Source organism: Hippocampus comes, unplaced genomic scaffold, assembly GCF_001891065.2.
Source record: "Hippocampus comes isolate QL1 unplaced genomic scaffold, H_comes_QL1_v1.1 scaffold568, whole genome shotgun sequence".
Classification (NCBI taxonomy): domain Eukaryota; kingdom Metazoa; phylum Chordata; class Actinopteri; order Syngnathiformes; family Syngnathidae; genus Hippocampus; species Hippocampus comes.
Genome location: NW_017842052.1, coordinates 589,646 through 615,271, shown reverse-complemented (window position 1 = coordinate 615,271; position 25,626 = coordinate 589,646). Strand labels below are relative to the sequence as shown.

The 25,626-nt window shown below is 50.8% G+C and overlaps 1 protein-coding gene across 2 annotated transcripts; it reads left to right on the top strand.

The window, feature by feature from the left end:
- Positions 1–1,585: 1,585 nt before the first annotated feature.
- Positions 1,586–18,894, top strand: tafa4b (TAFA chemokine like family member 4b). Of its 2 annotated transcripts, XM_019859712.1 has the most exons (7): positions 1,586–1,764; positions 1,855–2,042; positions 8,081–8,211; positions 8,448–8,563; positions 10,070–10,225; positions 14,168–14,292; positions 17,849–18,894. In XM_019859712.1, exons 4-7 carry the CDS (start codon positions 8,449–8,451, stop codon positions 17,858–17,860), a joined length of 408 nt encoding a protein of 135 aa, XP_019715271.1. In that variant the 5' UTR covers positions 1,586–1,764; positions 1,855–2,042; positions 8,081–8,211; position 8,448; the 3' UTR covers positions 17,861–18,894. The 2 variants fall into 2 exon arrangements, with proteins under 2 accessions (XP_019715271.1, XP_019715270.1); XM_019859711.1 differs by having other exon boundaries at positions 1,586–2,042.
- The last annotated feature ends 6,732 nt before the right edge of the window (positions 18,895–25,626 follow it).

Genomic DNA, 25,626 nt, shown 5'->3' with positions numbered 1-25,626 from the left:
CTGCATCTATTTCCACTCTCTCCTCTGGAGAATTCGTGCTATGCGTCCGCGTTTCCAGATCTTACTGGACCAAAGTCGTGTGTGCAGACCGCTTTGCCCTGCTGAGGTCACACTCAGTTCACAAGTGGGTCACCCAGAAGAATTTTCACATTTGCTGTCGTCTGTTCGGACAGCATCAAGATCTTCTTCTTCTCAACACCCTGAAAATGAATTGGAATTGATTGCAAACCCGTGAGCCTGCATCGATTGTCTTTTCAGACTTCCTAGATGAAAAAAATAATAATTTGAGAGTGATTAACGAAGGAATATCGATAGAGTGGGATGGGGGTTACAGAATAGAGGGCTCCGTCCTTTGAGCAACTACCCACAATGCACTACCGGCAGCCCTCCAATATGGCCGCCGGTAGTGCATTGTGGGTAATTGCCAAAAGGACGGAGCCCTCTATTCCTCCAGTCAACAACAGTTAACCCACCACTCTCCCTCAGGGTGAAAATTGGGTGATGCTAGCAGTGTAGAAATGAGGCTCCATTCCTGATTGACCACGCAGTGGGGGTGGGGCTTCAGCATCCAACCGTGTCCTCCGATTAAATGAACACCTCGCATATCGCAAACAACTGGCGAAGTCATCACGTGTCGTTGAGTGGTTCCATGCATGTGCTGTGGCGATGCGGGCCTCCATTTTTTTGCCCGCTTCCTTCCCGTCGCCATCACACCGTTGTCCTGACAACACAGTTGAGGGCAGTTGGCCTTTGGTCCATTTTAAATTCCGTGTTTCCTCCCTGGACGTTTGGGACCGTTGCCTTGACATGCACTGCAGACACAGAAAAGAGAGGCGCAGCCATTTCTAAATGTTCACTTTCAAATGGGTCACTTTGAACCTCCAAGCAAGCAGGTGGGTCTGTTCGAGAAATGCTCACGGTTTGTTTCTCAGGAACCACGATCGATTTCCTGTATCCATTTCTTTTTCATTTTCAATAAGGCAGAAGGTGTACTTGAAACAACGGAGAGCTCCTAGGGTGCGAATGGGTTTCTTCTTCCATGGGGGCGTGACGCAAATGAATTGAGAATCTCACTTTTTTTGCCACCATTTTGATGTGCAGTGCTTGTTGTTAAAAAGATTGAAAACTATTGTTCCGCGGCACGAAACTCTCCTTTGAATCACGACGTTGGAATGCATAGACCAGGGTGTCCAAAGTCGGTCCTCGCGGGCCGCCGTCCCGCCTGTTTTCAGGCTCTCCCAGGGGCAACACACCTGATTCAAATCATCAGGATGATTCTCATGCTGCTTCAGAGCTGGCTGATGAGCTGCTCATCGGAATCAAGGTGGGTTGCAACCAGGAGAGCCGCGAAACAGGCGGGACGGCGGCCCTCCAGGCCCGAAGCTGGACATGCCTGCCATAGACAAATCTCAACCGTTCGGGTAAAAAGAGGCGTCAAGCGCTCACTTGCTTTCTCCACATTTAGAGGACTGAATTGTCGCCCCCGCCCCTTCTACGCGCCAACTTCAAGCTTCGTGGGGGCTCTGTGACATCGGGGGGCAAAAAAAAGGGGGGTTGTGGGCCGGGGTTCGCTTGCAGCTCAACTGGGCGGGCACTGTTGCACGTCCTCCGAATGGGAAGGACCGAGGACGCGTCTCACTTCTCGCGACCAATCGATCCCCGCGTGCCAGGGTGGAGCGAGGGGGGGGGGGCGCAACTAATCGCCACTGCGGCGCCACCGTCGCGCCGTCACTCCTCTCGGCGGCTTCGAGAGAGGGTCGCCAGGTGAGCCGCGCAAACTCGTCCGAAGACGAAAGACGCGCTCCCACTCTGGCGCCTTCCGGTCCGCACTCATTTGCGCGACTTTCAAAGCAGCTCGATGCGATGTGGAGATGGGACTTGGCGAGTTGAGCGCATTCGGAGCGCCTTGCCGTTCCGACCCGCGGCGGGGACGCCGCAGAAAGGATTGTGAGCGAGACACGCAGGACTTTCAACAGGACGCGCTCTCCCGAAGAAGCGGCACTTTCCTGCCTCCGCTCCCGATATCCACTCTGTAAATTGGGGTAAGTTTATTTTTGCGATTTTTATTGTGGTTGCTTTGGATGATTTTCACTTTGAATGTTCGCTCCAACGTTCTGAAATGATGAAACGGTGGTGCTTTACTTATTCTGCGCCGAAGGACGCGATTTTGGCGGCGCCGAATTCGAGCGCATTCAGAAGAATCACCACAGGGCCGTCCGTGCGTAAAAGCGCACCGGCGAGATGGCTCGAGTTGAACGCGGCTCGCGGGTTTGTGGGCGAGAGGAACGCTGCGTTTCCGCGGCGCCCACATTCACTCAACACTCGAGCCCGACGAGCACTGATTGAGTGGCGGCGGCCTCCGTGCCGGAGCCCCGCAAGCTCCGCGGAGCGGGCTCGACCGAGATGGGCTGCTTACGGATGGAGACTCCGCGAAGGACGGACAAGTGCGGGAGAGAGAGAGAGAGAGAGACGGTCGCATTCCTCTGGGTGAAAAAAATGCACGCTCCTCTCTCTCTGGCTCTCTCTGGCTCTCAATGTGCGTTCGTAATCGTGGTTTAATGGTGAGTCCCCACCTCCCGACCTCCTTTGAAGTCTACATGACCGCCGTCCTGCTCCACAGCCTCTGCAATTTGTACTGTCTTGAGAGCGAGGCATGATGCCCACCTTTCCCGTTCACTCCACGGCGAGCGGCGTCACGAAGTGGGGAAGGTGCTGGAGATGAGGGGCGGATGGGAGATGAGGAGGGAGAGGATCGGGCCAGGCAGGGACCTCATTCTCACTGACAGTCAGATGAACAGGGGAGCAGTGCTCTTAACCCTGGAAGATGAGGCTCTCCAACCCCTGTGCCCCCGTGCACGAGTGAAAGGCTCCTTCCCTTTGGCCGCCATCTCTCCCGCGCTGCACTACTCTCGCACGCACGCTGCTAAACTCAACGCGATTGTATCGACTTTCTTTTTCAGTTTTGTTCACGTTAGGGGCCGCTATGGCCGTTGCTCATCATGACGTGCGTAACGGGTGGATCGTGGGAGGTGGGTTGCTTGAAAAGTAGATCTCGGGTCAAAAAAAGTCGGGCGCCGTGTCGTCTGCAAGATGTTGCTGCTTCCAAACAGTAGAACGAGTCACCGGTGTTGGATGGGGAGACCTGACTCAAAGTGTCGGCTCCAGAAAGCCTCTTAATGGGGTTGAGGTCAGGGATCCCGTTGGCCTCCTCCTCCCCACGCACATCCGTGGCAGCTGGCTTTGCGCCCTGTGGCTGAACGGCAGCCACAGGACGAAGTTGCATCCATTTATTGAAAGCTGTGCCCTCCTCCTCAACATCATCACTTGCACCGTGCGTGCCAGCAGATTTCCCCCAAAACATTTCCACAAAAGAAGTCGTTTCATCCAGCGCCGTAACCGAATCGGGACCGTTTGGGTGTGTCCCTTACGCGTGCGCTCGGCTCCATTGTTTCTGTCATCCAGACTGGCTTCGGCTTCGGGACTGTTGACTTTGCCATTGTCTCTTCTGATCAGGATGACTTTTCAAGGTAACGCCAACACTGACGTGACTCCATTGCGGGAAAAAAAAGACATGCAAGGCTACAACGTCAAAATGATTTCTATTCACATGGAAAATGACGGAGGGGAAAAAAATGAGGGCAAGCCAGTTCCTGTTGTTTTGACTTGTTTCAAAAGTGCGACTTGGTTGGAAGAGTGTGTGTGCATGCGCGCACACAGGACAATAAAACCAAAAGTGCCTTCAAGTTCCAATATCATTTAGGTAACGTCTCTGCTTCTCTTCTGTGATTGAGTGGAAGCTTCTTGCTTAAAATTGAAGAATATTTTTGTTGAGTTTCAACTACGCAAGTCTTACCGGCGTCTTTTTTTAAATTTTTTATCTTGCTCACGAAAAAAAATACACAAATGGGAAAAAAAAACCCTTAAAATGCAAAACTGCAGACTAGACCGAAATTTAAAAAAATTAAAAACCCAATAAAAAGTAAAACAAGTCATTTTCCTCCAGAACTCAAATTATTCCAGACCAACAAGCTAATTTAAACTCACCACATTTCCATAACAAACCTCAAAAGGAAATAACAATGACCTGGAATGAACATTGCCAAACTATTCTAACCGTGGTTTGCTTGAGAGGGAGTTAGAGGCCCCCGTTGTCTCAGGGGAGCCGCACGAACAAGGTGTCATGCTCGGGGGAGCCCCAGACAAATTAATTTGCTTATTGACACCCTGCAGACACGTCTCAGCGACTTTGTAAAACGAACAATTGATCGGGCTTCCTCTCGCCCTCTGCTCCGCGTCGTCGTCGCTCACGCCGCATCATTCTGACCTCTCTCTCTCTCTCTCTCTCTCTCTCTCTCTCTCTGCTCTCTCTCTCTCTCTCTGCTCTGGCATTGCACCAAACTGACCAGCCACTCCGACTCACCCCCTTGCCTTTCTCTCCCCCTTTTTCTGTCTTCCTTGCATGTCAAGTTCGCTTTTCTCTGGCCTTTCAGTTGACAGGCACGACACCTCCGCTAATCAGTCCACTTACGGGCCAGCTCATCATTGGCAGCAGAGCAGATTGACGTGATCCAGTTGCGGCTTTGACATTTCAAAAGAGGAGGTTTTTCCCTCCGTGCGCAAAGGAACAAATCTCTTTCGGTTTCATCCGGCTTGGCCTATCGTGGGGAGTCTCTTTGAAAATGAGCAGGCTCCGGACGTCACACAGGCGGCTTCACTTTTGGCTTCTATTCTTTCTGGACACTCGGCCACTCTTGGCTGTTCTCTCCGGACACCGATAACCAGATGGCATTGGAAATGTACTCACAGGTCTGCAGACACTGGATTTTAGATGATTGAGCAAACAAAGATGTCACCCAATGGAACAGGCAAACCGGGCGCTTTCCTTGCATCTCTCCTTGCATGTCTGCGCGCTTCTCTGCACTTTGTGTTCCACAAAGTGTACACGGCTGACTAAAACGGGTACAAGAACCCCATCCGTCCAAACTCAGGTCCCGAGCTCAAGGGGGATCCGAGAGACGGCGCCCTAATCCATGTCCACGCCACTTGTTGCCATTCCAACAATTCCATCTCTTTTTAGCACGCACGCACGCCGCGCACGCTGGTCGGAGATTCCACTTGAATGCATCGCGAGCGAGCGGAAGAGGAATCGCAGGACAACCAATGCGAGGCCGCTTATCTGACACCCAGCGAGGCGGCCGGCAAAAGCTAATGGCCTTGTTTTGTTTTTTTCTGAACCTGCCATGAAAGTCGAGGACAACTGTTGCACGTTGGCCAATCAATGACAAATGAAGAGGTCACATACGTGTTAGCCGAGAATGTGGAGTGCGTCGCTCAAGGCGACAGGCTCTGAGGTCAGATTGAAAATTACTAGCACACTGTGTCAGAAAATAAAATCCGTCATGTGCCAGACGAATATTTAACCCTTTTTTTTTCCTCTTGTGTGAAAGCAATAAATCGGAAGGCTGACCTTGAGATGCCGACAGTATGGTTAGCGATAATATTTGCTTGCTTCTTTGGTGGCACTTTCAATGAGAAAGCCTCTCCTTGGTTTCTGCATTGCCTTGTGCATATTTACTTGTTTCAGGTGTTGAGCCGGCCACCGTTTGCCGAATCAATAGCCACGCCGCGTGAAACTTTTGCATCAGAAGAGCCTCGACTCGCGGCAGTTGGCTGTTTCACCTTGACGCTGCTCTTGCTCTCAATGCAAAGAGCATAAGACAGTTCCTGGCCAAAAAGAACACGAACGAATCGCTTGACCCGTCACTGTGTGATTCGGATGGGGAAAAAAAAAATATATATATATTCCATGTGATTTTTCCAGCTTGCATAAAGATGAAAAAGAATTGTGCCTAAAATTGAGCCTTGAGGAACCCCACATTTAATTTCATGGACTCTGGAGGAACAAGTATCCCAATTTACAAAATAACATCTGTTATGTGAACTCTCTCCACTCGCCGCGGTCTACGTCTCATATCCAGTACTTCACTTTGGCAATTCGGCATGATTTTGGCGCTCGCCCCATTCAAATGTTGTCAAACGTCAATCACTGCTGCACTCAAAAGGTCGCGGGCGGGACTACAACTTCATCATGTACATTTAGTTTCTCGTGAGCTGATTTCCATTCTTGGACATTTTGAACATGTTACCCGCGTCATTGTGATGTTACTCGGCAGCGGGTGAGGTGTCACTCGGATCCTCATGATGCCTCAAATGTCATGCCGCTTTATTTTCGCCTGTAATCCACGCGAGAGTAGCTGCGCTGCGCTGGGAAAAGCACGGCCGGAAGGCGCTCTGGAAAAAAGAAGCCGTTCATTTTGTGAATGCGGATATCGACATTTGTCATTTGACTTTTTTTTTTTAATTTATTTTTTTTTTATCTCCAGCCTGTTATTCTCATCTCTTTTGCTTACGTGCTCTCACCCTTGCCTCCCGCCTCGCTCTCTCCCGCTTGACGGTGATGCTGTCACAATTCCTCCCGCTCATCTTCCTCTCGCGGTGTCACGCATCAATATTGAACCACTGTCACACTTGGTATGCACTCGGTGATGCTGTGTCACTTTCCTCTTGCTGTTTGGACAAGGATACTTTCGACACCAAAGCGCGCACGCACGCGTCTGTTGTTTCCTTCAGCTTGCGTTGTCACCCAAGTCGGTTCTTTTCTGTGTCTGCCAGCCGGAGCGCACGCGGACTACAAATGGATTTAAATTACACGAGGCGGAAAAAAATGCCTTGGAGAGTGGTCATCACATCTGCCTCACAGTTCTGAGGTTCCGGGTTGAAATCCCGTTCGGTTGTAGGCATGTTCTCCCTGCGTTTGCGTGGGCTTCTCTTTTTTCTCATTTTTTCATTCATTCATAAAACACGCGTTGGGGTTCGTTGAAGACTTGGAGTTGCCTTTCGGAGAGAAATCGAGGGTGTGTGATTGTTTATCCACTCCATCTGAGATTGGATCCAGCTGCCGCGTGACCCCGAAGAGGTCGAGAACACAGACGGCCCAAGGATGAGCCCCGGAAGCCTTTTGGTCAAAGCAGCCCCGCTCCACCTGTGCGATTCGCCCCTCCCCGTTTGCTTTGAAACGTCTGACTTGCAGTGCGAAGCTTGGAAATGCCTTTCGAGGGGGGATTTTGATGTCAAGCGACCTTCTGTATACGTGATGTGCTGATCCAAATAAAGCTGCCTCGCCTTCGTCTTAAACACGCGGGGCATACCGCCAAGTGATATTACAATATTTACAAACCAAAAAATGTGATCTAAAACCAATAAAAAAGATGACCATCAGATCAATTCTATCTATCTATCAGTCATTTTACAAGTAGCAACCACCCCACCAGCTCACAGTGTCAGGCTGTTCGATTCGTTCGCCGCTAGGGGGCAGTAGCACGACGTGGACCGCTCCCGACCGGGTTCGAAGCCGGTCGCTTTCCTCGACGGCATTTGCAGAAGGCTGAGCTGAATCTGAACGGGTCACTACGAATACTGAAGGTTTAGAGAGAGGAAGACATTTTCTTAGGAATGCCAATCTGTTGTCTTTTACTCCGTTTGCTGAGTTAGTTGCTTTGGAACGAGAGGTGTGTTGACTGACACACACTTAAAAGGATGGATTGCTAATTCCCGCTCCTTGAGTGCGCCCCTCGAATTTATGGGAAATCTCTCCTGTTGACGACTTTTTCTCTGTTCGAGTTGACCTTGCAAACATGATGTGTGTAAACGTGTATGTGTGCGTGCATGCCTGCGCCAGCGCGCGTGTGCGTGCGTGTGTGCGCGCGCGTAGCATGTCCAAATGTTGATGAGTGATGAGAGTGTTTCATCATCATCTGTGGTTTTGGGGCCCCGTGAATGATGACGAGTCTATTTTTTGGGTCAGGCGCCTCCGTTTTGATGAAAAATGGAAACAAGCACACGTCCATCACCACCCATGGGTTTGTGTGTGTACCATAGGCGCTGTGTATGTGTGTGTGGAATGTGCAAATATGAATGAGAGCTGTGTGCGCGTGCGCAACTTCGTGCGAGGCCATTGGAGGTTACCCAGGAACCCAAGGGCCTTTCTTGACCTGCTGTCTGTGTGGCTTGCTCATTCCAGGGGCGAGAAGTAGAAAGAGAAGCAGAAGGAAGAAGAAGAGGCGGGCCAAAGTGTGAATGGAAGCAGCGATGGCCCGGTCTTCTTAGAGAGGCCGCTACTCAGTGGAACGGCCCCATCCACAAGGCAAGCAGGTAAATAGCAAAGGCCACAGTCAGGAAGGGATCGAGAAAATGCTGATTGCGACCATTTGATTGAGTAAAATGATTGATTGACGCTCCTACAAGATGTTGCGACTGAGTGTCCAGCTTCCTCTTGGAGTTCTTTATTGGACAAGTTTTGCCTTCAGTGTCCAGGTTGTAATGTCGGCTCGTGCCCTTGTTCCCCTCCTCTCTTCCTCCTCCATGGCTTTGCTCATCCCTCCTCGCAGGATGGAACTGTCGGGGCGGTCGTCGTGGCCTTTGCGGGTGGCGTACCTGGTGACCTTGGCGATGCTGTGCGTTGGCCCCGTGGCCGCTGGCGACCGCAACCATCGGGGATCGACAGGTACGCCTGGGATCTGAGTCCTTTTCGCAAATACCGCACCAGGTTGATCACACCGTCAGCGCAGAGGCCCGAGGCCGAGCCCGATGGAGAGAGCCTGAGCAAGGTGTTTGACATTGCAAAGATATCCCGGCACACGCCGTCCAATGTGAATGTGACCCATCGAATAGCTGGTCCGCTGGTTTGTTGTTATCACTTCATGATAACAACAAAAAATAAAAAGACGGGGGGGGGGGGTCGGGGGCCTTGAGAAGGAGCCACCTCGAGTATGGAGGAAGCCAACCTCAGACCTGTGAGGCGGATGTCTCCCAACGGCTTCCACGAAGGTGCGCGGCAGCCCCCCACTCCCCACCCCTCCTCGGGCGACTGCCTCTTCATCAGTAAGGCGGTGCAAATGGATGAATCCGAATGATTTCCCCCACCCCCGCAATCTCCTTGTATCCTCAGAGGTCGAATTATCCTGACCTGGCGATTGACGTCATGTGCATAAAAGCCACCCGCTTTCCCAGGACTCGAGCCGGTCACGTTACCTTCCGCTATTATTACCTAGATAGAATGAAAATACGGAATAGGTGTGTGTGTGTGTGTGTGTGTGTGTGTGTGTGTGTGTGTGTATGTGTTACAATATAGACTATATGTGCACTCCTTTCTCACCGATCCTTTGCGCTGGAGGACGGAGATGTCCAAAACATGCTGGAGAAAGTTTCGCGAGGACGCAATTGTCCTCAGTTGTGCCCGTGACTGGAAAGTGTCGTTTGTCCGTCCGCAGCATGCAGTTGGCCGGCAACCAGGCCAGGGTGGATCCCGCGACAAGCTCCAGTTGACCAAAAGGCACACACGGCGGTTCGGGGGGCTTCTGTTGACTTCACGTTCCAGCTGAAGTTCTTTTAGCCGCCACAGGGTGGCTCTGGAGTTCAGAAGATGCTTTGCGGGACGAGTTGGCGGCGTGTTGTTGAAAGTCAGTGCCATTGATTCTGGAATCACCATAGGAGAGGCCTCGTGCGGTTTCGTGGACCACATTGAGTCAAAGTCAAGTATAAAAGCAAGTTCGTCTCGCAGACTCACTGTGAGTCACCTGTCGCCGAACAATGTTGGCCAAGCGCTATCGCCACGTGAAAGCCACACAGCAGACCGGGCCACGTTTCCCACGGCCGATGCACGGTGAAAACACCAGGCAAGACATCAAAAGCAAAAAAAAAAAAAAAAAAGCATCTTTTCAGGTGGCAGGATGTGAAAGAGATGATTTTTCTCTTGGGGCATCCCCGACCGACGACAGGAGAAAAATGAATGGTTTGGTGGTCGCGTCATATGCGAGCTGTCATGAAGTGACAGATTCGGAGAATTGGCGGCTGGTGATGCTTTTTGTGGGCTGTGAGTCGCACCGCTTCGCACACGACGCCAATCACGTTGAAACTATTGGACTCAACAAAGGAAGCAAAAGTGAAACAAGAACGACTGTGTCTCGGGTGGCTAATGTCTGTCTGTCTCTCTCGACGTGCCTGCGTCCAGTCTCCTACCAGGTGAAGCAGGGGACATGCGAGGTTGTGGCTGTCCATCGCTGCTGCAATAAGAAGAAGATCGAGGAGCGCTCCCAAACCGTCAAGTGTTCCTGCTTCCCCGGCCAAGTCGCCGGCACCACCGGAGCTCGTCCCTCGTGTGTGGAAGGTCAGCAACAAACACAAACATCTGTTCACAACTTTTGCGGAGCGTAAATCCTCGTCCGCCTTTGGTTCGAGAGGCGGGCGGGGCAGACCCTGAAGAGGCCGCCTGCCGTATGCCCGCCCGGCAAGGCTTCTAACGGCGAGAGTGGAGTCCCGTAGTCGTTTGGAACTAGGAAAAAGGGAATTACGTGCGCCTCATGTGCTCCCTCTCACGAGAACCGGTCAAGAGGTGAGCAGCGGCATTTTGGACCCACTGGAGAGGCTTCATGGAGGACTGGCTGACTCCAAAGTAAAACAAACGCTGTTGACCAGGAAGGCCACATGCCTACACATCAGTGGGCTGCATTTGACCACCCAAATCGGCCGATGTCTCCCAAAGCTAGACCCGATCGATGAAAAGTACGCTTATGGTACATCCGATCAACTCTCAGTCATGTTTTTTTTTGTCACTTTCCTCCTGCATGGGAGTGCTTCGGTGTCGCTGTGTAATCTGTTTCTTGTCGGGTTTCACTCCACCCTTGCGTATTCTTGTCATGCACATCTGGTTACTAAATCATAAAGTCGAGCCACCTCCAACTAGGTCACGCAGGATCACTGTGCGGTCCAGTTACGATGCCGGAGACTTTGATGTTGACTGCTCGTCTCCTGTACTGTGGAGGCGTGTGTTTGTGCATGTGTGTGTCGTCTTTCTTTTCAATCGTAATGACCTAATGGCAAGGTTCCGCGACTCATCCTTTTGTTTCCACACCAGCATCGACCCTATTGACGACACACACACACACACACACACACATTTCCCTATTAGAACTAAGAACAGCCTGTCGTGTGTTTCCAGAACTTGCAGATGGGGTTTCACATTTTCAAGTGCAGTCCATTAAAGTGGATTTGCCTCCGCACCCCCAAGGCAAAAGCGCCTTTTTGGTGCCTCCGTCCTCACTGGCAGGCTGGGCCCAGGCACGTGGCTGCGCTCCTCACTTTGTCCACATGATGTCACAAACATGACAATGAAAATGCCAGCTGAAAGGCTGCGAGAGATGAACTGGTTGCAAATTCCACGCGCTTCCCAAGCCGTGCGAAAAGCAAATCTGTCCGTGATTGACATCTCGCCATCAGCAGGGGGAGGCGCGATGCTGTCGGCAGCCCCGTGGCCGAAAACATCTGCGCGCCTCACTCAGAGAACCTTGAGGCATTTGTGGAGGCCCTCCCACCAGGAATAAATAGCTCGATTCACCATGTTGAGCTTGCTCAACACCTGAACCCTCAGCAAAGAAGTTTCCTGTACCCTTGTTTGGCACGCTGAAACTTTGAGCGCTACCTTCACAGAAAAAAAAAAAACCAACAATAACAACATGACTGTGCCATGATGACACGTGTGACCAAGGCGCTGGCTTTTTGAATTGGCCAACTCTGAGAATAACGAACTTTCGTTTGCGGTTCCGCAGTGTTTGAATCTGCCTCGGAAGTGACATTGAGCAGGAAACTTTGGCACTGGGTCACTTTCAACACAAGTTGGGCTGTTGTTACAGTGGCGCAAAAAAAAAAGAAAAAAAGAAATCAAACGTGCCCCCGCCTGTAAAAGAGGTGAGTATTAACAATGCTGGCACGAGGCTGCAACGTAAACTAAGTGAACTGCCAACCTGCAGAAACGTCTTTTGGATTTCCCCCATCATATCCCGATGATAACAGCATCTTCGTCGAAATTTCGCTGGCCGTCATGGCCCTAAACTGGAGTCCAGATGGAAACGCGAAGGCAGGGACGAAACTCCTCAAGGGTGGTGTCACCTCCTAAAGGGGAGTGTCAATCCCCAATGTCGCTGATTGATGCGTGTTGAATGTTTTGACACAGCGCATCAGGTCACGGCGCTTTGAAATGACCCCGTCCAATTATAATGCCGCGACCAGTTCAATTAGCAGCCACAATTGATGACAGCTCACTTTTGCATTCTCACCTTTCCTCGTTCAATGTTACGAGGTGCCACTTGGGGCGCCCGACTTGAGTGCGGCGGGCCGCCTGGGTTCCCTTCCCACTCAGCAAAGGTGTGAGTGTAAGCGTCAAACCCGCAGTCAAAACAAATGAACATTAAATGGATTTTAATGGGTTAAATGGAGAAAATAAAAAGTGACTATAATGGATGAAATGCCAAAATATTCCAACCCCGGTTGAGACGGACGGCCTCCATCTCACCCACGACCCGACAGTGTCAGTCAGGCGCAGGCGCATACAGTCGAAAATGTCACGATGCACCGCAGGGACATGAAGCCATGATACAAACGTGTCACGTGTTGAGGCAATGCTGCAAAATGACATCTTGGCCGAATGTTACGTCACAGGCAGAGGGTCCTTTCAAAAAGCAACGGCGACAACAACCGAAGAAGACTTGACCTCACCGGCTGAGCAAAAACAAGAGCCTGCTTATCTGAGTTCAGCGTCAAGATAGGAGCTGAAAGGCCACAAATCTATTTTGGATCATGCAGACGCATGGCAAGAGCGCTATCGGGAGTTTGACTTGGCGGGGTGAACAATGCAAGAAAACAAGTTCTGCCGTTTGACAGTGCGGCCACCTCATTCTACACATTCCCTGCTCCTTCCTTGAATGAGCCGCTGTCGAAAATCGATCCGATTGGGACGCCGCAGGCCGAGCTGCGGAGCGCGTCTGTTGTTTTTTCTGGCCTTGAGGGGCAGCGGTTGGCCGGCCGCGCCCACCCGCTTCGCTCCCGCCTGGGAGAAGTGGCGAGCGCACGGGCCATTAGCTCTTAATAACACTCAAAGCGCCATCATCGGCAGCATAATGGAGACATTAACAAGCGCATTACACAGCCGTTGCTTTTTACAAGCGTGAACTGCCGTCGAGCTCGCGCATCAGAACAGCCCGCGCATCAGAACAGCCCGCTTCCACGTTCGTCTCGGTGGCGATTCTTTGATTTCGGCTGTGTGCTCCCTTCTCCTCGATTTTCAGTGGAACACTCCACGACAGATATTCAACCTCACTTTTGAGGGCTCCTTTGCGGAATAGCCGTCCTCCAAAAATCGCTCATGGGGTAACTTCTTCATTTCCCTGGTACCTCGTTTTCCACTCAATATGTTTTGGGGTCACACAAGTCTGAAGCTGAATCTCCCTCCCCATGGTCAAAACGGTCGCCTTGTCCTCATGCAACCTTAACTGCCGGGGCAACGTACACTTCAACAAATTTGTGGCATAACAAGTTCAACTCAATTGAAATGTATTTGGAGAGCACTTGAAAACGACCACCGCCGTCTCCAAAGCGCGATACGCAGAGCAAGAAGACTTCACATGACAACAAACAAGAAAACAATCCATTCACAACCAAGGCAGTAGAAACTAAAACGCAAGTCTCATGCCGAGTCAAAGGCCAAATCGTAAAAATGAGTTTGAAGACGAGTTTGAAAGAAGAGCAGTGCGAGGGGGCTCGCCGAACGTGTTCACTCCAAAGAGAGGGAGCGGCAACGGCAAAGGCTCCGTGCCCTCCGAGCCTCCGCTTAGTCCTCGCTCCCTCTAATGGTGTCCGTTCCGCAAGACCTGAGGCACGGAGCTCCGAGAGGTCAGGTGGGGGCAGGTCATTTCAAGATTGCAAAACAAATCATCGGCTCTTCAAAACAACTCAAAAATGAGCCCGTGAAGGGATACCAGAGTAGGAGCGATGTACGCCCTCTTTCCGGTACGGGCCAAAAAGTGAGCGGCAGCATTCTGGCCCAATTGGAGAGGCTGCATGGAGGATTGGCCGAGTACAAAGTGAAGCGCATATCACAGTAATCCATTCGAGATCTGACTGTGAAAACTCAGCATGTACTTATTTGAACGGTGAAATGTTATTGCAGTGTTCCGTCTGAAAATCAGCCCCATGACATTTCCTATCTCATACTGCTGTCCATTCGATGACTTGCTGTCTTCTTGTCTGCCGCTTTTCCCTGCGTCGACTTCTTCAGCCTCCATCGTGGCCCAGAAATGGTGGTGCCAGATGCAGCCGTGCATGGCTGGAGAAGACTGTAAAGTCTTACCTGACTTGACCGGCTGGTCCTGCAGCACTGGCAATAAAGTCAAAACCACAAAGGTGAGAGAGTCTGTGTGTGTGTGTGTGTGTGTGTGTGTGTGTGTGTGTGTGTGTGTGTGTGTGTGTGTGTCAGGTTTGCATTTTGTGCGCCCTTACCTCCCTGTCCCTCTTTTGCTTGCTGTCTTCTCAGTGTAAGGAAATGACTGTGTGAAGAGTAAACGGTATTGACCAGCATTTGGCAGGACAAAACGATCCTCGCACACAGCTTCGAAAGACAAAACGCATGCGTGACATCACGTGACCGCAGCACGTCTCGCAAATCCCTCCATCCAAAACACGGTGTTTCTTTGAAAGGCTATAAGTTAGATGTATTATTTCAGCCTAGAGGTGTTCCTCAAGGATCAACCTCGGGTCCTCTTCTCTTTTATTTTTATGAATGACCCTCCCCCCCTCCCCATCTATATTTTTCCATGTTTTCAGACCGTTCTGTCCAATTAAAGCTGATGATACTGTTATTTAGACATCAAAGCCTTCTACTTTACAAATTCAGGAAACTTTACAGCATGACTTTTATTTATTTATTTATTTATTTTTAACCAAAGTAAAACACGTATGATGCTTCTTGGTCGAAGACAGAAAACTTAATTCTGCTTTAACTTTTTTTTTTTTTTTTTTTTTTTTTTTTAACCAAAGTAAAACACGTGTGATGCTTCTTGGTCAAAGACAGAAAACTTAATTTTGCTTTAACATATTTGCTTTTGGCAGGCTGATTGAACACTCCAAATTGTCCCGCGGTGTGAGTGTGAGTGCGAATGGTTGTTCGTTTCTGTGTGCCCTGCGATTGACTGGCAACCAGTTCAGATTGTCCCCCGCCGACTGCCCGAAGACAGATGGGATGGGCTCCAGCACACCCCGTGACCCTAGTGAAGATAAAGCGGTTCGGAAAATGAATGAATGAATGAATGAATGAATGAATTTTGGTGCAGATGTTTTGTTCAGTGTTGTTTCAAATTTCACATCGGGAAAAAAAAAACCCAGACCGCTTACGTCCAAAATAAGTCAACAACAGTGATGGAAAACGAATAGGATACACAGCGGACACCTGAAAATCAAGGTCAACTAACCTGGGAGGCATAGGTTTGAATCTTCCTTCGCGCTCCCTGCGGAGCGGTTGGCTGAACCTGGGTTGCAAGGTGCCACCTACAAACGCAATCATTTTAGTGTCAAGACCTATCAGTATCCAGTAACCTCATCTAACCTCGAAACATCCCTTCAAAAATAGACTTCATAAATATATTACAGACGCCCTTTCGGCTTGGACCATCATTTGATGCAGCACAGACAGTCCTTGATCTTGAATGAGTTTTTTTTCTTCTTCCTTCTTTGCGCAATAGCTCGTCGGAATTCATGTCTGGTAAGCGGAGCCTCTTCAAAATTTCATGACCGGCGCATCATATTACATGAGCGCTAATCTTGAATGAAAAAACCCAAACCTGCACAAAAACCTATTTCGAAGGGGCCTCGACGAGTAACGCTGAAACACAAAAGTCAAACATCAGAACAGATTCCACGTGCAACACCAAATTGACGAAAAAGTGATCGAATAAGTCCCTGCGTCGTCTGTGATCAGGGTGAAAAAGATTTTCAGGACTTCGTTACGACGCAGCTGCAGGCTCCTTCTTGGCTGTTTACAGGGCCGGTTCGAGCCAATGCGGCGCCCTTGGCAAGGTTCTTCTCTGTCGGTGATTCTTCATACGCTTGTGCCCCCTCCCCCTGCCCCCAAACCTCCAAATTGCTGATCCTTTAACAAAAGACAAATCACGGCAAGCGATGCTTTCAACAAATGTCAAAGGTTGACACCACGCTGAGTAGGGTTAATCTCGAGACATTATTTTCAGACTCCCTTTGTGGCCGATCGACATGAAAATGAAAACGTGGGTTTACGTGGGACCATCAAGTCGGTCAGGGATGCCAATCAGCCAAAAGAGGGTGGCGGGTGGAATAGTTGGGATTTCTTCAGCTTCACAGTCATCTGGCATCGCGTTGAATTTGTATCCGCAGGCCGACTCTCTTTTTTTCAGAGACACTCCGATGTCGAATAGCTGTGTCGGCGGCCCCCGGAGCCCCCGGCGCCCTTAGCGTCTGCCTACGTGGCCTAACGGGCGAGCCGTGGCCCGTTCCAAGGTGCCGACGTGCGGGAGTTAATTTGGGCCGCGAGCGTATCTCTCGGCAGAGCGGCTGCACTTGATTTACACCGGCGCCGGGAGAAAGACTTGCGAGACAAAGAAACCGTGCCGGCACCATCGGAGTAATTGCTCAAGAGATGGCACAACAGCACAGCATCTGTCACATTCATTAGAATGCGTTACGACGGGGGCCTTCCATGGAGCTTTTACAATTAAGGCTCGTAATGAAGTTGCTAAGTAGGAAAGAACGAGGAGCGGAGGCGGCCGCAGGCGGAGGATTGAATGACCGCGGGCCAAATGAAAACTCCGGGACCCGGACGACAATTCTCCCCGTCCTGCGTCCGCCTGTTTTGGCTGAGAGGGGAAGGGGAGCCGATCAGCGGACATTCATTTGCAATTGCGAGGGGATTTGGGCTCGGTCAACTCACGCTCGTGAGACTCTGCGGCGGATGTCAGTGACGATCACCGCAACGAGACGTGGACTCCATGGCAACCGTTTGCAGGCCACCGCTCCCGCCCTCTCCGTCTCTCATTATTGTCCGGCATTTCTCCTCCCGCTCACGACCTCCCTTTGCAACCTCAACGTTGCTTTCACGGCTATTAGCAATTGCCGCGCGCGTCTCTCGACTCCCACGCGGCGTCGGTGCGCTGGCCGAAGATGTACGGAACGTGGCTGAGCTGAGCACATGCCGGAACACGGCAAGGCTTCTTTTAATCAGGATGGGCTGCGAGACGGCATATCTCATCAACGTCTGCGACGACTCGTTGCTCTCACACAGTCCCAGCAACGCAACCGCAAGCATTCTTTGGAAAACTCGGGAACATTTTCTGCAACTCGTGTACATGTAAATGAGGCAAAGCCAAAGGATTTTATTTATTTATTTTTTTCTGGTTCCGAACAGTCATTTAAGACTGGCGTTGTTGTTGTTGGTCTGAGCAGGGAAAAAAAAAGACATTTATCATCAACAATGACGACGATTTCTTTTTCTTTGATACAGCAGAACTTGTTATTATTTTAGTGTTAAAAAAAAAACAAAATAATAAAACAAAAAGCAGTGCAGCAACATATTTTAAAAAACGGCCCAAGCACACTGATCCATACTGTACAGTGAATAAAGAAAAACATCCTTAGGGTCCTTTGGATTTGCTTCATTCAGTTGCACACAATGCGTATATGGAGAGAGAGAGAGAGAGAGAGAGAGAGAGAGAGAGAGAGAGAGAGTTGGAAAATGATTCCAGTTGACCACTTTTTAATCATGTGCAACTGAAAATGACTTTTTTTTTTCAGTGAAAGAAACCAAAGGGAAAAAAAGTCACTTGTACATTTATTCCCAGCTTTTGCTGGTAAACTAGCTGCGACAAATGTGCATTCATTCCATTCATGGCTAAATTGCGTTAACCTCGGCTATTGTTTCCTTTTCTGCCTTTAGGTCACACGATAACAAGAGACCCACTGGAGCAAGAGGAAACATGTGGAAAGTGTGGACGACTTATATCAATTTAGGATAAAATGCGGGGGGAGGGGGGTTAAACGTATGCGCTATCATGCCGTACCCGTGGCCGCCAAATAGGGTTGCCCGGGGTGTACGAGGACTGCAAGAAGTGACTCGAATGTTCATTCTGAAGACTGAGTGAGCATTTCAAAGTGCGTCTTTCAACGGAGCGTTGGTTGGAGAGGCCAGCACCGCACGTCGGGCGCCCTGCAGACCTTTTGTCAACTTGTAGAGCTCATCTAGCGGAGCCAAGAGATAGCGGCTCATACCTAGCAAATTAGGCTGCAATGGCTCCCGTGGGTCAAGTCGCCGCCACAAAGACTGTTTGGCGAGAGCCAATTTGCAGTTCTCATTAGGAATTGCAGTGTAGCAACATCACTGCAGATTAAAAATTCATGTCTGATATTTGCACTAGTTGAAAACTTTGGCTGTTGTTTGCTTATTGCCAGTCTCTCGCCAGCGGAAGGATTCGCAGATCTTGAACATTTGGCGTCGAACATCTGACGTTGCGGGTAGGCAAATCCGCGAGCTGGGCCGGAAACGGTTGGAGCGCCACCGCCTAACTCGCTACGAGGCCAACAAGCAAATCGGCAGCGTCCCGTATTTTCGGTCGCGGTAAACGTTTGGTGTGTGTCATCTCCACTGTCGTCATTGAAAGTGCGATCGGTCAAAGGCCGAAACGTCGCCTTGTTATCGTCTTGCCGTTTGGCTGGCGGACGCCTCGTCGAGCTTCCGAGCAGAGCAACTTGGTCTACCTTCATGAGAAACCGGAGGCGTTGGTGCGCCTGCGCTGATTTGGCCCCCCGAAAAGCTTTTCCGCATCAATATTTCAGTGAGATGTGGTGAAATAATTGCTGCAGTTGAAGCCTTTGCAGGCTTTTCCCTGCAGGCTCTGTCGCCGTCGCTGCAATGAGGACAACAGCGCGCACCCAATAAGCCATCTCGCATCTCTCACTTCATTCCCTGCTCCTCTTCGTCGTGGTCCCCTTTCCACTTTGACAACGCTCACCGGTGAGTTCATTTTGCGCTGAAGATGCCCCGGCTCGATGGTCTTCCTCCAATGGCGAGACTCTCCCTAAAAGTGTGGATGCGAAGGCGGCGGGTCATCGTGTATCCCGGTTGGCCCGCTGGGGACCGCCGCTCTCCGAATGAGACTCTCGCCTTTCAGTCACGCTGCTTCATGAGCGATGATAAATCTGCAAGAGGCCACTTTGTGCCGTTGCCGCTCCTCTGCTCGTCTCAGCTCTGCGCCAGAGGGAGCTCGGAGGAAAGCGGGCCTACGAGTGGCAAGACGGCGCCGCGTTCTCATTACTGAGGGGCCGGCGGAGCGCCCGGCTTCTCTCGGGAGCGCTGACACAGAATATTTTTAGGCCCCCACCTTTCCAGCACCGCAGCTTTGCCACGCCGGCCGCCGTTTTTCAGCTGCTTCTCAGCAACAGCGGAAGAAGGCGGACTTTCTGGAGTCGGCTTGACGCTCGACGATCCACGGGCAGCGTCAGGGTCACCCGAGTGGTCGGAACCGTCGCCCGCGCTGCAACGACACAAATGAATGATATCTATGGCAACGATTTGAGTCAGCACAGCAAAGCGGTCAGCGTCAAATCAATTTCTTACAGTCGACTTTGAACAGAATTGGCCTCTAGAAATGTGGACTACTGTCGAAAAATACGCAAGATGGAACAAAGTACAACAAATGACAGCGGTTACAAAACAAACAAACAAACAAACAAGAAAACGAGTCAGACCAAAAGTGGCCGCAAAAGTCAAGGACTGTATATGCGTCAATAGCCAAACCACGACAGATGCGAAACAGAAACTAGATCCGCGCCACAAACACACTGACTATCAAAATGGAAAAAAGGAGGCGAGCAACGACATGGCATGAACCACAAAAGAGAATTCAACACAAAGTCATGAGTCGGATGAGGAACAATGGAGATGGCAGTCCCTTCGCAACAGGTGCAACGCTGGAGGGAAACGCCCACTGCTACAGCTGGAACTGAGAAGAAGAAGAAAAAAAACAGAAAAGAATCACGACCATTAAATCGCCCAACTCAAAAATATATTGAGGTTTGTTGCGTTCGCTGTTATAAAAATACAAAGTTGAGTGAACAAAAAATGTCAATCCTGCATTTTCAACAAAGAAAAAGGTTGCAGAATTGAACCCGGTGATTTTTTGGGGGCCGGGTTGGGGGTGGGGGAGCTAGCAACTTCCTTCCTTTGTTGTGCTAACATTGTTGCCATAAATCTGTTTGGCCTGGTGATTTAGTGAAATCGAATAAATAAGAACAACTCTATTAAAAATATATATTTGGAAATATATTCGAATCAATCTATTTCTGATTGACATTTCTTCAACTTGAATGACTGTTTTTTCCCCCCGAGAAGTACAAGTTGTGTTTTTGACAGTGCAAGAAAGCTAAAATGCTTCGAAAGCTAAATGCGTCCGACCTAACCGTGGAATGACTCCGTTTCCTGCCCGTAGCTTCTCTTCCTCTGTCTGTGCTCTTCCCTCACTTTCCCGCCCCCCCCCCAGAGGTTTGAGGCACGGCGGATGGCGGATGGCGGATGGCGTCTCGTCGCCTTCGTCCTACGCGCTCTCTGCAGCAAAATCAATATTTGAGAACAATTTGCAGCGCTCCCCGGTGGCTCGCGTATGGCGACGCAAACTCGGCTTCGGGTCCTCCAGACACGGATGGTGTCAGAGAACCGTTTTAGCGACCGACCCCGAGGTCAAGAAAGACTTCACCATCGCATACGTTGGCGCGCCGTTGCCGGTACTGCGGTAGCAGTGACGCCGATCCTCTTTTTGCCCGTTTTTGGGAGGCATATCGGATTAGACAACGCAGCTCTAAAACGTGCGCCGCCTATACATCCGTCCACTCACTTGGGCATCAACCGTGAGTTATCGCTATTCGAAATGTGGTTGCCGACATTGTGAAAAAGATGTTATTTACTCCGAGCAAGCAGACCGGCGGCTTTCATCTTCCTGGCTGGGCGTCTGCTGTGACCCGGACACCGGATCACACAGAAGCAATCGCGCAGCAAACGACGGCGCGATAGCATGCTAATGAGAAAAAGAAAAAAAAAAACAGTGGACAAAAAAAATCAAAGCCACACAGGATCACTCCCACTGAAAGAAAGTCCAGGAGAGGAGTCTTTATTCAGGAGCTAAGCCTTCCAAGAGAGAACTTGCATCGGCACACTCCGGTAGTCTATTAGCACATTGGTCCAATTTGTATCCCGATCGTGCTCGTCCTCCATCTCTGAGCCCGAAGAGTCAACAGAAAGCACACGATATGAAAGGCGACCTTGGAGAATGGTTGAATGAAGGAAGGAACAACCGCACGGGATGGAATCTTTTGGTCTGCTGAAAGGAGTGACGTTATTATTTCAAAAAAAAGTCATGGGGTCTGGTCAGAAAAGATCCTTTTTCCTTGAGCAACCCAAACGATAAATAAGATCAGAAAACCTTGCAAATGTCGGCGTATTCACGGCTTTTATCCTCATTACGCTCACTCAGGAGCTCAAGCCGCGTAACGGAAAAGCGGCCGTGCCGATCCGAAAGTCGTCAGCCGAAGCTGCGAGGATTAATTACAGGAGCCGCGCTCTCACGCTGCGCCCGATGTGACAAAAACACCACAACAAAGCCCATTAGAATTCAATGACACCAAGCGCAAAAAAAAAAAAGAGGAAAAAAAAAAACCAAGAGAGAAAACAATCGGAGGTGCCGTTCTTATGAATTTTGCAGGAGGCCTGCAAAGGTCTGATATTGACGGCGGAGCGAAAAGGGATTGGTGAACATCTTCCTCCGAGCGGCTCGCTCTCGCCTCGCCCCGCCTCGCCGCGTCGTCAAACTGGCTTATCTCTTCCAAGCAATTAGCCACTGGAGGCTCTATTGACCGGAGTCTTTGTTCGAGCGACCGGCTCCATTAACGTGGCCGCCGCCCGGCAGTCTTGGCCCCGACGCGGCCCGCGTCGGGGCCAATGTGAACAGGACTGATAAACAGCGAGCCCCACGGTGCGCGCGTGCTTTCGCGTGCACGACACGGGAGCCGCGCGCGTGCATATGAACCGGCTGTTATCGTTGGTGGGGTCGGGCACTGGCGCCTTGCATCCCCAATCTTTCGCCTGTCTTGCCGCGCGTGTCGTGAAGGCCGCCGGCCCTTCATATGGCAATTTCACATCAGCCGAAACCCCCAATTCTGGATGCGCACAAACGCGGATGAGATCACATTGCAAGACGCCGACGGCCGGGATGCGCCGTGCAGGATCACGCTCTCGACAAGGTGACAAATTGCTCTTTGTGCTCTTGGTGGACGCAAGGCGAGGTGGGTGCTGACGCTCCGCTACCCTGAGAATAGGTTGTGATTTTTCATCGGAGTGGTTTTGACTTCCTTTTGACTTTTTCAAGGTTCAATTGGTCGTTTCGCAGCTGCTTTGTCGGTTATTGTGATGATTTCTTGTTGCATCCATTGATCCAGTTTTCGCTGATCCTTGGAGAGGGTCGCGGTGGGGTGCCAGGGCCTGACTTCGGACCACACCCTGAAGTGTTCGCCAGCGGTCGCACGGCACATCTCGGGACAAACGACCGTTCCCGCCCTCATCCACGCCGTCACCGAGCGGGACCCTTCCATTTGAGTGACATTGGAGTTCGGGTTCTGATTCGTTTGACTGTCGCCAAGTATTTGTTGAGTGCGAGATGAACTGTTACAAAGTCAAGTGAACTACAATTGTCTCTTGACCTTCTTTTGCCCGGATGTTTTTTTTTTTTTTTTTTTTGGTCGGGGCTTCATTCCAAGTAGACGTGGTTACGCATCTGCCGTGAGCAGCCAGCCAGCCAGCCAGCCATTGCCCAACAAGCCCAACGAGCTCCAACGAGCTCCACGGAGCTTTTTGGGCTTCTCTTCTCGCGCTCTGTCGCCTTGGCGGCCAGCGTGACGGATCCTCCATCAGGCGAAATGTGAGCGGCACGGAGGAAGCGCAGGATGGTGGAAATTGCTCTGTCATCAACGTGCTGTGATGGAGGCTCAGCGGGCACGCGAACAGTTACAACTGGCCAGGCGGCGCTTGTAAGCGGGAATGCTTGGACAAAAGTGGCCGCCTGAATAATTAATAAGCTGGAAGAGGATCTGTGTTCGGGGGATATGGGGACATCGATTCAGGATGAGAGGGACTGAGTGAGGCTTGAGAAAGAATGGCTTTTTTTCTGGCCATGACCTTTGCACAACTCTTTTTTTTTTTTAACGGCCTCACATGGTCACGCTCACGCGTGGCATTTCCTGCGGACTTTTTTCCATGTGAAATGTTGTCAGGCAACATAAGGCTGCACACTGTCACACAAAAAGTGAAGAGGAGGAGTTCATTTCAGTCCCGCATGTCCAATGTAGCTCATAATTATCGGCCGCGCACGCTTTTTCATCCTTTTGGCTTGCCCCATCACTTCGACTCAGGTGCAACTTGTGAACATGACAATGAGAGCTCACACTGGCAGAGAACGAGTTGCGGCCGGATTCGAAACGTGGTCCTGCCTCACTCGCACCTCACCACAATTGCGATTCTTGGGCGTCGCTTTCCCACGAGCGGACGGACGGAGCTGCGCCAATGCTTGCCCTCCTCTTGGCAAAACTTCTTCGGGTTTCCCCGCCGAGCTTCCGTTTGGGAATCCGCGAGGCCTCTTTGGGGCTTTGGCTCCTTTTGTGCCTGAAGTGGTAGTCAGAGAGATTAGTGGGTGGCCTTTCCCCGACGAGAGACGTGCGCTTGTTTGGCATCGGGTGGGCGGGTTACATCATCCGGTTGTCCGCCTCACGGCCGCGCGCTCCTTTGTGCTGACACGGGGGACGACGCGCAAAGACCGTCATCAGAGGAAATTAGCTCAGTCGCCTTGAAAGCGCTCGCTTCTCACAATAGCCACTGGCCATGCTAAATCCTGAGCCTGTCACTTTGCCGGGGTTGACTCCGATTATTCTCTCAATCCGCCTCCAAAGCAAATTGCATTATTACAATTATATCCATTGCGCCACATATTGTCGATGACGCGAGACAGGGGAAGAAGGAGAGGGAAGAAGAAAGATGTCAGCGAGAAGGGCTTTGGGGCACCATCAAGCTCCCCAGCGTCTTTTGCTCTTCCTCTCTCTGAAGAAGAAAAAAAAAAAAGGCCACATTGATGTTTTCAACTCCAAATATGCGACATGAACATTTCCCCCGGTCAGCGCTTCTGTCGCTTGTTCCTTATTGATTGGAGCAAGTCCACTGCAGGTTATTGAAAATCATCCGGCCGTCGTCTTCATTTGGGCGCTGGGTGAGCCGCAGGAGCAGCTCGCCGAGGCGGCAGTGGGCGGCGGCCCCCCCGCTGACTCGTCACCGACCCAATTCTCTAGTTTTCGTTTGGGATCATGGAGGGCATGGAGGAAAATATCCTTCAGCGGACCTCGTGTTGCTCGACGGCGAGCTGAAAAAACAACAACAAAAAATCCCACCCCCACACAGACAGTGCAAAACCAAATATATGCAGGCACGCATTATACGCAGTACAAATAAAGATGAATGGATATGTAGATTATCTGCAGCCAATAATACGGAAGTGGACCTTCATCTGGTGTCGTATGCGTCGCGTTTTACAGAGTCCAAAAGCCTTTCGCGTACAACTTGATGATGAGGTTTACAATTCATCCAGGATTCAGGTTTGTCCGTGGCTGAAAGGAGGAGAAAATGGGTGGATGTGGCGAAGGTGATCTCATTGCCACCCCATTAGCGGCACTGATAAAAAAGCCCGTTCTTGTTTGCGAGTATGCCCTTGCGTATGTGCTGAGGCGTCTGTCTGAAGTGAGACCTTGGACCCAATTACACTTGCTAATGATGTGGCCTGTTTGCAGATAAAGCCCTCCGCTAACGATAAATGCGCTTGATGGATGCGGTCCGGACGACGGTTTCAAAAAGCGATTCCGGGCCTTGCTTTGTCACAGCTCGAAGGATGGATCATTCGTTTCAAGCCCAGCCGCCGCTTTTACGGCCGAGTAATCACTCGGAAAGCATCGTTTTGCTAAGGAAGCCGTCGAAATGATTTGTCTGCAACAGAAGCGTTCGCAGCTGTCACGCCTCTTTGCTGCCTTGTATTTTCCTGTGGGCGCCTCTCGGGAACAAAGCCACTTTTTCACCAATGCAAAAGTGGCTTTGTTTCCCGAGATGCTCATGACACCGTCTTCCACCGAGTGTGCTGGGATCTCAATAAAAATGTCAGCGGAAACCGAGGGCAGTGATGGGGACGATCCGACGTGCTTGTTTGGTGGCCTTTATTACAAGAAGAAGACGAGCTTTGTTTGACAAGAGACGTTTGTTTCACATTTTCTTCCCTGTTGCACCAAACGCACGGTCAACGGTCTGCTTTGGTGTCTGGCTTCACTCTTTCAGGATGGTGCCAGTGCGGGCGCAATGTGGTTGGAATGCCGCCGACGGAAATCGGTCGCTAGGGGCTACGCTGGAAACATAATTGAGTCACTGCGAGTCGGTTGCGCGGGACAACAAACGATCCATCCAGTGAGGAAGCAATAATGATCGGGACTCATTTTCACCTGTCTGCCTGTCCGTTTTTGTTCAGAGGAGAGGTCGTTAGCAAGGTGGTGGCCATGATCTCGAGGGGGGCGAGATACTGGCGACATTGTCGATTGTGACGGCGCTCCAGGCCCGAGCATCTGACGGCTCTTCGTATGGATGTT

Bases quoted from the DNA above. Each gene is read 5' to 3' on its own strand.
- tafa4b (XM_019859712.1), top strand. From the start codon at position 8,449: ATGGAACTGTCGGGGCGGTCGTCGTGGCCTTTGCGGGTGGCGTACCTG. The intron at 8,564-10,069 runs GTACGCCTGGGA...GCCTGCGTCCAG, and splicing joins CAACCATCGGGGATCGACAG to TCTCCTACCAGGTGAAGCAG. The intron at 10,226-14,167 runs GTCAGCAACAAA...CGACTTCTTCAG, and splicing joins TCGTCCCTCGTGTGTGGAAG to CCTCCATCGTGGCCCAGAAA.